We start from the raw sequence: 12,028 nt of genomic DNA on the forward strand, positions 1-12,028 counted from the left end.
TTTTTTTTTTTTTTACTGATATTTGATGGTTAAATCGTCACTGGATAGTACCAACATCATATGTAATGGTACTTTTGTCACATTCAATGATTCTTCTTTTTCTTCTTCTTTTTTTCTCTCTCTCACAATTGACGGTTCTTTCGTCACATTGGCTAGTACTAACATCACATGTGATGGAACTTTTATCATATTTTGTGATTTCATTTTTTTCTCACATTTGACAGTTCCATCATCATATTAAGCAGTACCAACACCACATATGACCGTATTTTTATTACATTCAGTAGTTCTCCTTTTTTACTCATATTTGATGGTTTTATCGTCATATTCGACAGTACCAACATTACATATTATTATACTATTGTCACATTTGGTGGTTCTCTTTTCTTCTTTTTTTCTTACATTCAGCAATACCAATATTACATATGACCATACTTTGTTGGATTTGTTAGTTCCCTTTTTTTTACTCATATTTAATGGTTCTATCGTCACATTTAATAGTACTAACATCACATATGATCCTATTGTTGTCATATTTGGTGGTTCTTTTATTTTTTTACGCACATTTAACGGTTTCATCATTGCATTAAGCACTACAAATATCACATATGATCATACTTTTGTTATAGAGCAAGACTTAGGTACAGTACTTGGGTGCTATTATTTAGGTTTCCCTTTTAAGATTCTACCATGAGAATTTTTTCTCATGAGAAGGAAATGTATATTTTAGTTAAGTAGCTACATGACTGAATCTTAAGAGATGAATTTAAGGAACAGCACTTAGGGTACTGTACCTAAGTTTTGTCCATTGTTATATTCAGTTGTTCCCTAATTCTTTTACTTACATTGGATGATTCCATCGTTACGTTGGGCAATACCAAAATCACACATGGTCATACTTTTGTTACATTCAGTGATTCTCTTTTTTTTTTTTAGTCACATTGAATAGTGCCAATATCACATTAACTAGTACAAACATCACGAATGATCTTATTGTCACATTCAGTAGTTCCTTTATTTTATTTAGTCACATTAACTGGTTTCATCATCACATTGATGGTCCACTTTCTCTTTTTATGGGTCTTTGTGGGTGGCCAATATTGGTGCTGCTAGTCGATTATTTTAACTGTGGTTGCTGGGTCAATTATTTTTTATCTAACATTTTGGGGGTAAAGCTAGGTTTTTGTGGTGGTGCCAATGGTGTTGTTGTGATGGTGCTAGTGGTGACATTGGGTTTTCATGGTGGTGTTTGATTTTGGGTTTTTCATTAATTGGTTTTTTTTAGAAGGTTGATTAATTGGTTTGATTTTGCATTGATGGGTTGGATTTTGGGTTGATGGGCTTTAACAGTGGAGATGGGTTCAATTTTCAGGCCAAAATGGCCCATTAGCATTAATTTTTGAAATATTTAGCAACAGAGCACTGTTTCGAAAATAATTAGGGAAATACCACTTTTTCCGAAAACGCCGCTATAGGGCCCGAAAACGTCACTATAGGGCTTAAAAAACGCCACTATAGGGCCCCGTGAACCTGTTATGGGGACTTATAAAAAATTTTGCAGGAAAACGCCGCTATAGGGCCCAAAAACGTCACTATAGGGCTTAAAAACGCCACTATAGGGCCCCTTGAACCTGTTACGGGACTTATAAAAAAATTTTGCAGGAAAATGCCGCTATAGGGCCCAAAAACGTCACTATAGGGCTTAAAAACGCCACTATAGGGCCCCTTGAACCTGTTATGGGACTTATAAAAAAATTTTGCAGGAAAACGCCGCTATAGGACCCGAAAAAGTGGTATTTCCCTAATTATTTCCGAAACAGTACTCTGTTGCTAAATATTTCAAAAATTAATGCTAATGGGCCATTTTGGCCCAATTTTCACATGGAATGCTCTTACAAGTTGGCCATACAATATTCATAATTAAACTTGACCATACCACTCAAAAGTATCATTCAACTTGAATATGCTCTAACAACATTGGTAAAAGGGAATGGAAATTTCTGAACAAGTTGGCCATAAAATATTCATAATTAAACTTGACCATACCACTCAAAATTATCATTCAACTTGAATATGCTCTTACAACATTGGTAGAAGGTAATGGAAATTGCTGAACAAGTTGGCCATATAACCATTCATAATTAAACTTGACCATACCATTCAAAACTATCATTCAGCTTGAATAACCAGTCCATGCACATATAAAACTAATATATAGGAATAAAATGTACAATTGCATAAAAATTATTCTTCGTTTGCATATATGCTTAGTGTTTAAACAGAGGTATTATAAACATACACTGAGAATTTATCATGCTTGAGTAACTTCATTAGTTCCAAAAGATTTCCAAAAGAGTTGCTACAAAGCTGGGCAACCAATTGTCTAAATTGTTAACTTCGAAAATTGTCCAAGTCATCTATGCTGTCCAAAAATACCAGTCCAAAATTCTATCCAAAATACTGTCCAAAATGTTGCCCAATAGCCTTGCAATATGCTGTCCAAAAAAATAAAACACAATTTTAGGGGAGGGAAAATAATAAACAAAAGTACAAGTTAAAGTTTTTTTTTTTTTTTTTTTTTTGTTCTCCTCTGACATAAAAGTTTAATTTCATTATATTCACCTAAATTTTTTTTTTTTCTCCTCTGACATAAAAGTTTAATTTCATTATATTCACCTAAATTTTTTTTTTTTTTCTCCTCTGACATAAAAATTTAATTTCATCATATTCACCTAAAGTTACATGATTTCCCTTTTGTTATTGTCCCAACCACATTAAAAACAGTTTTTGAAGAACACATGACTAGTCTAGCCTAATCAAGAAAAAAAAAATGAACAAGTTGAAAAAACAACTCGATGTATATATAAAAGCATAACACACACCGTCGCCAAGTCATTAAAAAGAAAAAAAAAATTGTCAATAGCCACCCGTCAATCCTTGGCCATGAACACACGCGCACTCAACCCATAGTCAAAATATAAAAAATTTCCATAATAACTCTTTCTCAATAAATTTATAAAAAAAAATAAAATAAAATAAAATAACTCAAGTAATGACTTTTTTTATAAGTAATAACTCAACTAGAGACTTAACTGGCTGTTATTACTCCTACTTGATATCCACTGAAACTAGCTGTTATTACTCCTACTTAATATCCAATTGCTATTAGTCTATTACTTAAAAAGAAATGCTATATCCATAACATTTTCACAACAAATTTTAAGTGGTAGGCTGTTATTAGTTTTTATGAATTGACAAAAAAGAAATTTAAGTTATGATAAATTACCAATTACTTCAATACGCAACTTATAGGAAGGTTTGACATGCACAAACAAAATCAATTATCAATTAATAGGATGATTGATATAATACGTTATTTAACGTATTTCCTTATAAATTCTTAAGTAAATTTTGTGAGAAAATTACTTTAATCTATTTTGTGAAAAGTAATTATACTAGTGATATCAATACTTTTCATACAAGTGAAAGTCAAAATCATGATATAAAATATTTGACTTTACAAAAAGGAGCAATAATTCTCTCCATACAAGTGAAAGTCAAATTCATGCTTTCATAGAGGTCTTAAGAACCATATATGTCCATGACTACTTCGTAGGTTAGAAAATTGTAAAACTGTGCTGAACAAAAATTATTACTTACAAACCATTATGGAAAACCATGACTATGTTTTTATTCCTTATATTATAGAATGTACCACTCTTATGTTTGGATTATAATTCTTCTTTAAGTCTTTGTTATCTGTAAAAGTTAATTTTTTTTGTTTACTTCCCATGACCATATGATTCCCTTTGACTGAGCTCTCAAGGTACATTATGTTATGCAGGCCCCGAATGTACTGAAAAAAGCATTGAATTATTAAGTAAAACATCACTACTATTTTTAAAAGTCTTTTTTTTTCTTTCTTTTTTTGAGAAAGATTTTTAAAAGTAAATTTAAAAGAAACAACTTGTGGACATATTGCTGTACATAGACTATGGAATCCGATTTAAAAGTCATGTTCAATGAGATTAAATATTAGAAATAACTTCCATCTCTTTGCTTCTTGGACAATGTGCTTTCCAAAAACAAAAAAAAAAAAAAATCTAATCAATGGTAAACATTTACTTGGACTTGTTAATCTATTTTTGTTTTTACAAAGTTAGACTTGTCAATCTTGGTAATATATTGTCAGTGTAAATAACAAGAGAAATGTTATGTTCACAATATTTTCACAATACTTTTACAACAAATCCTAAGTGGTAGGATGATATTGGTTGTTATGAGAGGACAAAAAAGTAATTTAAGTTATGAATTCAAATTAAAACCAATAAAAACTTACCCCCTATGATTTGTTGTGAAAATGTTGTGAACGTGACACTTCTCAAATAACAATTTCCAAATATAAGGATTAAAATGAGTTTGAAACAAAAATATTTAATAAGGAAATATATATTATAATAAAACTAGTAAGGCATGCAATTTATATATAACTAGTATTATACTCATGCAATGCATGGCTTAATCAAGAAATAATGTATGAAAAAATAATGTACGAAAAAATGACATAATATAAAAAATAAAAATAAAAAAATAGACTTGTTTTTTAATTAAACATGATGCAGACTAACATACGACAAAAAAAAATGACCTAAACGGTAATCACCTGATGCTACTAAAAATTCAAAAAAGTAAAATTTTCTCATATAATAAAAGTAGAAGTGTAGAACATAAATTTTTAATTAAACGTGAGATGTACAAATATATTGGCAATAAATATGTAAACCGTGAAGAGTTTAATCCAAATAATTCTTTAGTTATTCATGTTGACAACAAAATCATTTAACAAAGTATCAAAATAATCATGTGATGTTGCAACAATCATTTAACAAAGTATTTAGGAATAATCAAGAAATTCATTGTTAGGAATACTCTAATAAATTATTCTATTTCTATCGATAAAACATACCTTTAGCATTAATAAGTATAGACAATGGTTTATCCAACCTGCATATTTAGCACAAAATTAGATCAGAATACAATATTTACAAATACAATATTTACAAAAGCAAGCAACAAAAAGCTTTTAAACAAACTACAACGATAAGATGTAATTGTGCAAATCGTCCAAATCAAAACATAATGGTAAGCCAAAACAAATTAAACTTTCTATAATTAAAAACCACAAGAAGCTTGAGAAACAGAAGAAAATAAGTAAAACCTATAAAAAAAGTTTTTAAAAAAAAATAAGAGAAATGCAAACCGGCCATGAATGTTTTATAAATTGGCATGGGTTTCTCTTCTCCAAAAAAAAATAGATGATATATCAAGTTATCAACCGGGGAATTTAGGATTTTATATATTGGCATGAGTTTCTCTTCTCCAAAAAATAGAAGATATATCAAGTTATCAACTTGAAAGAGGTCTAACAAATTAAGAATTTTAAATCATAACGAGAGTAATATTTTTAATTAATTTAAAAATAATAAAATACAAAGAAAGTATGGAAATAGACTCGGAAGTGAAGAGAAACCTAAGGCTAGTAAAATACTAATAGTGTAAAAACATAGTTCTGTACTTATTAGTTATTAGATAACACAATAAAAAAAAATTATTGATGATAAATAAATGTAAAAAAAAAAAAAAAAAAGAAGCTATTTCTACCTTTTAACGTGTAGTAATAAAAAAAAAATAAGGATTAGATGGACTTAAACCTTTACTTTAAGTGTGTGTATGGCATTGGCTTAATAAGCCAACTTTTTTTAACTATTTAGCTTATTTTTGCTACTATTCATGGATCTCATTACACTTTTTCGTACTATTCATAGGTCATATTTCACTATTTCAGTTACTTTTTAGCTTTATCTACAGTACTTTCAGCAAAATACTTTCAATTTCAGCTAAATAAGTTGTTCCCAAACGGATTCTAAGAGAAAGATTAGATGAAGAATTTGGATTGTAATCAAAGTGAACTCTATCATATATTTTAAAAATATATGGATTAGATGGACCTTTTAAATATGTACAATGTTTCTTTTTTTTTTAATAAATATTTCTTTTATCAACTTATATATTAAGAAAATGATTAGATGAAGAATTTGGATTATAATTCAATTAAAATTTTTATCAACTTAAAAATTATAGGAGAAGAAAAATTATATATTTTTTTAAAAATATAAAACAACACAATACGAAAGAACATAGAAAAAAATAAATTAATACACGTCACTACAAAGCCTAAACATTCAACATCTATACACACAAAACACAGAAAAGAAAAGAAAAGAAGAGCCTAAATATTAGCTCTACATGCCAAGAAGAAAAGAAAACCCTAGAAAAGAAAAAAAGAAAATATTGACTGTATATTTTGTTGTTTTATTGTGTTTGGACTCAAAAATTAATTTCTTAGTTAATTAGACATGAAAGTTCAATTTCTTATACATTTTCTCAACAATCAAACTAACATTTTAATAATAAAAAAATTAAATACAAACAAAAGTAAAAGTATGCAATCTGTAACAATTCTCTAAATTGGATTAAACTTAAGGAAGTTAGCTTAAACAATTGACAAAAAATACACAAAATCTATTCAATTTGATGGGAAAAAAAAAAAGTTGAGTAAACAAATACATACTTGCAAGGTTGTAAATAGAAGAAGAGAAGAATAGAGCAGAAGAACAGTATAGTTGGAAATAATTATGAATTATTTGATATATATATATATATATTTGTACACACTCCACATTGAAGAAGTTGAAATGAAAAGAAAGTCTAATGTTAATCTAATACTAGTCTATAACCCCGTGCGTATGCATGGGTACAATTAAAAAAAATTTACAATTATACACACACCTTAGATTAAGTTTTTGGGGCTAAATCAAATCTCACACCTAGCTATTTTGGTGATTGGCAAATATGTAATCTCATTAAACTAACGCAAAAATCTTGAATTGAAATGAATGGAATATTGTAGCACAAAAAAAATAAAATCTTTGAACTGCACGCATTGAATGAGGCTGGTGTTAATATATCCGTATAACGTTACGAATTATATCATGAATGTGTTAACCAAAAACATTAACATGGTGTTTGACCGGATAAAAATCTAATGTTCAAGGATAAATTGTTTAAATAAAAAAAAATTTCAAGGACTATATTTGAAATGTGAAACATCCAGAAGGGTATATTAATAATTCAAACAATAGTAATTCTAAACCACGAAAATAGAAAATTAAAAAATAACAAAATTTAAAGAAGTAATTTTTTTATAAAAAAATAAATAATAAAAATAAAAATTGCACCTTCAAATTTGAGGATATCTAAAGGTCCACTGATTGCAACATGTGCTTACATCTCTCAACACATTTACCATCATTCCTATCTAGCTTTTAGATATTTAACCTGAATATGGGATTCCAAAAGTATTTTTTCAAAGTTTCCTAAATCAATTTGGAGAAGTGCAAATATTAGATATTTGTAATTCTTGTCTTACCTATCTAGCTTGGCCTTTAGTTTAGTTGGGATGAACCCCAAAAAAAAAAAAAAGCATTTGTTGAAAAATTCATCAAATTAGTCGAGTTGCCTAATTTTGAAAGCTAAGTTCCCTACATGGTAGAAACTTAAACCATGTCCTTAAAAATGAACCTAATCTAAAGATATTTGATTAACATATGAAATACAAATCTGATAAATTTTATACATTTGAAAGCATGGTTATTTGATTATTAACCATTATAATCGTATAACAGAGAAAGAACAAAAGCATTGTTCTTTGAATCCATATGAAATAAAAAGAAAAATATTAAAGCAGAAGAGAGATTTCAGAAAATTACCAAGAAGGAGACGAACGGTAAAGCTAATTGTGGTTACAAAAGACAAGAGAAAAGTATTAGTGAGCCACTTTGAATAAAAAGTCCCCAAAACCTTATTAATAAAATCTTATTGGGTTCAATGAATTGACACAATATAGATTAGATAATTTCAGGTTCATTAACGTTAATCTTCTTGGCTTTTGTACTCAATCACTCACTTAGATGGATGTTTATGATGTGGTCCTACATTTGAATAAAAAATTATGAAATAATTTAGAATACATGGCATAAATTGGACTTCAGTCTTCAATTGTAAAATTTAATTGAATTCCAATTTGAAATCTAATTGGATTTTCTCTCAGCTTTGCATATATATATATATATATATATATATAGATTAGTTGTATAGAATTTTATAATAGACTTTTTTTTTTTATAATTCACTACGTTGCTAAAAGGAGCATTAGGCTTTTTTTTATATATAAATGTTTTCTTAAATCCACCTAATACTACACTAAAAAAAAGTCACTACTTTAAGAATTAGATTACACTATGTCTACGTTGCTGCTATTTAAGATGCATTAGACCTCTTTTTTTTTTTTAGTGTAGTAATTAAAAAATAAGAAGAATTAGATTACACTATGTCTACATTGCTGAAATTTAAGATGCATTAGACTTTTTTTTATATAAATTTTTTCTTTTTAAAATTTAAAAAAATTTCTACAATATGGTGAAGCCACTTGGCGCAACTACAGCGTCTAAGACCAACTTTTATTATATTGTATATGATATGATATGATTAAGAAGTAAGTCTCATGCACTGGATCATGTGCAACAATGCTAATCTGTTATCATAAAATTACTACTTTCAATTTCTAATGATTAGTGTTGATTCCACATCACTACTCTTTCTCTATTTATATGGTCAAATATTTAGTAATTGGGGAATTCATATCTCTATGGTGCTTGTTGACTCTAGCTTTAGGAGTTAGGGTCTAGGGATGGCCAATCCCGTCAGGCAGTGGATACCCTACCCTACCCTACTCAACCCGAAGTTTTTGGGTTTACCCTACCCAATAGGAAATTCAGGTAGTGGGAATGGGCATTTCTTGCATCTAAATTTGACAGGTTGGGTACGAGTAATACCCTACCTGATAGTTTTTTTTTTTTTAATTTTAAAAAAAAATTATTTTAATAATAATAATAATAATAACAACAATAAGCATTTTTTTGCATAATGAGTGGACAAAGTCAAGATTAGTTTGGCAAAAGTCAATATAAGCTGATTATGATATTTTTTCAAAAGTTATTTATCAAAAAATGATACTTTTTCAAAAGTTAGTGGGACTTTAAAACAATAAATTGCATGCCTTACTAGTTTTATTATAATATATATTTCTTTATTAAATATTTTGGTTTCAAACTCATTTTAATTTTTATATTTGGGAATTGTTAGTTGAGAAATGCTACATTCACAACATTTTCACAACACATCATAAGTGGTAAGTTGTTATTGATTCTAATTTGAATTCACAACTTAAATTACTTTTTTGTCCTCCCATAACAACCTACCACTTAGCATAAACAAAGATAGAGAGCAAAAACATTACAAACAAAGCAAAATATAATAATTTAGATCTTATATTAAAGAGCATAAACATTACAAAGATAGCTAAAGCTCACAGCCAGCAGAGTACAGCCACTTTGAATAATAGTATCGACACTAACTCCAAAATATTAAAGCCAAACTACAAACAAGGATGATAGCATAGTTGGTATGAGCTACTTCTAATTCTAATATTCCAAATTTTTTGAAAACCTAATATTCCAAATTTTAATACTCTTTAATGCCAACATCTTTTCCTATCTATCTCGTCAAGCTTGCCATATCTAAAGCAGACCAACATTTGGGGTACATCTTTCAAAAGCTCTTTATAGAGCATAACTGTAATCCACCACCAAAATCAAGGAATAAATCTTTGGTATTAAGGCTAAGATTGAAGGGATATTTATGACAAGGAGTGACATAATTGGACAAGGTCAGCAAATCACAGAGGCTGAGTATATCAAATAGAGAGACTGACAGGGCAACATCAGAAGTGCAATAAAGAAAACTGCATAATCCGAAAAACTAACAAACAATTTGAGGAAACAAAACAAACAACTCTGTTTACCTCTCAATGGCCCTTGTATGCGTCAAGAATCAAGCTGGCCTGGTCCCTAAGCAACTCAGTCCGAGCGACATACGTTTGCAACGCAGCCAACTCCACCCTCTTCCACCTCTCCTCCAATTCCAGCCTCTTCTGTTGACCAATCAATTCAAGTCCTTTCTTTATCAAACTCTCTTCCAACACCACATTCTTATTAAAGAATAACATCCCATTCAAACATCTCCCCGAAACCCCATCATCAGCGGCAGTGGCAGTGCAGCCCCAGATTTTCTTGGACAGTTGATATGTCTTTCGTTCGTGGGGTTTCGAAAAGGTTGGGTCTTTACCTTTCTTTCCTCGCCTAGCATTATTGCGGTACTTCTTCCTTAACCTTCTCATCTTATCCACCAGTTGGGCCTTGGTAACTTCCACGTGGAGACTCTTCTTAACGAACTCGTAAAACGCGGCGGCATCTGCGGCGGGATCCGAGTCGTGTATAGCTCTGTAATCCAACATCCCTTTCAGTAATTCTATTTCATTGTCGTCGCTCCACAGCCTCTGGAAAAGCTTCTTCTCTTCCCCACCGCCACCGCCTTGGGATTTTGGGTCTTTCTTCTTGCCCCGCTTCGACGGCGTCGTTTCCGTCGTTTCACTGTTTGGACGCTTCTTCTTCATGGTGGAGGATCTCGTGGACCTCGTCGATTCGGGTTCCATGGGTTTGGTTTCCGACCCGGATGATGAAGAATGGGGTTTCACTGGTGGAGCGGATGGTAAAGATTCAATTTTAGCTGCTTCATCTTCTTCTTCAGATGAACTTTGTTCTCCTCCTTCTTCTTCTTCTTCTTGTTCTCCTTCTTCTTGTTCTTCTTCATCATCATCATCATCATCGGATAAAGTTTGTTCTTCTTCTTCTTCTTCTTCTTCAGTAGAAGATGAAACAGCTGGATGATCATCCAGATGAGATGGAAGTTGTTTCCGAGCCATTAGGGAAAGAAGAAGAAATTTGTTAGGGTTTAGGAAGTTAGAGGGTTTTATGAATCCGTGGTGTATTTGTACTTGTATTTGACGATGCGAAGGAGAAAAGGGGAGGAGTTCTGGCTATTTGATTTTTGTTATATTTGGTTCTAAGATTTATTCTTGACCCTTGGATTTGTGGAAGCTGAAAAGCCTGAAATTTTCGAAATTGGGCTTCGTGGGGTGTGAATTCTTGTGATTGGTTGGTTCGGAGGTCCACGTGGAGTCGTAGAGTTTCGAAGCCTGCACCGGCAGGGCGGCGCCTGATGAATGCAACTAAAATTGACATCATGATTTAGATTATCAAAAAACCATTTTGACACGATTTAAGAGGAATTTTTTTTTTAAACCTTCACCTTCTATATTCTAGAATATATCTATCTATCGATAACCTTTCTCAAAAAAAAAAAATTCTATCTATCTATAGTTTATAATTTATAATCTACAATATATATTATAAAATAAAAGTGGCTTAGCAGGAGATATAACAAGATGCATTTTATCTTTTAAAGATATAAGATGCGTTTTGATATCGATTATTTTGTTGAAAACTAAAAATAATAATTTCTAACTATGTTCATTATTGTTAACTACTGTTTAGCATTGTTCAACGCCTTACGCGTTGGACGTAGAGGCAATCCAAATGGAGACGTAATCTTACATCCCGTACGGCAAAAACTGATTTGCACATTTCATAGATATTAGACATGTCATAATGAGTCTAAGAGCATTAGCATCATAATGAGTCTAAGAGCATTAGCATCTCCTGATGCTAATGCCATATTTAAGAGCATTTTAGCATGAATGCACCTAATAACCACTGCATCAGGAAATGTCAAAAGGGAGTATTGCAAAAATATTTAGAATTGTGCTACAGTACAATTCTAAAGGTAGAATTGTACTATAGTACAATTCTAAAACTTATAATATTTGTTTATTCCCAATTTTTTGACTCTCTCTGTTACTTTGTTTCTCTTCTCATTCCTCTCTCCACAACGGCGTCTCTCTCTCATCACATCTCTCTCTCACGATGGGCTATTCTGGCGTGGGTCGTGA

The 12,028-nt window shown here is 30.6% G+C and overlaps 1 protein-coding gene across 1 annotated transcript; it reads right to left on the reverse strand.

Annotated features, from left to right (window-relative positions):
* Positions 1-2,172: 2,172 nt before the first annotated feature.
* Positions 2,173-11,177, reverse strand: LOC115990758 (STOREKEEPER protein-like). Its single transcript, XM_031114554.1, has 3 exons — positions 9,983-11,177; positions 4,967-5,004; positions 2,173-2,495 (listed from the first exon to the last, which is right to left on the reverse strand). The coding sequence occupies exon 1, from the start codon at positions 10,940-10,942 to the stop codon at positions 9,986-9,988; it is 957 nt and encodes a 318-aa protein (XP_030970414.1). The 5' UTR covers positions 10,943-11,177; the 3' UTR covers positions 2,173-2,495; positions 4,967-5,004; positions 9,983-9,985.
* Positions 11,178-12,028: the final 851 nt, after the last annotated feature.

This window comes from Quercus lobata, chromosome 1 (assembly GCF_001633185.2).
Source record: "Quercus lobata isolate SW786 chromosome 1, ValleyOak3.0 Primary Assembly, whole genome shotgun sequence".
In the NCBI taxonomy this organism is placed as follows: Eukaryota; Viridiplantae; Streptophyta; class Magnoliopsida; order Fagales; family Fagaceae; genus Quercus; species Quercus lobata.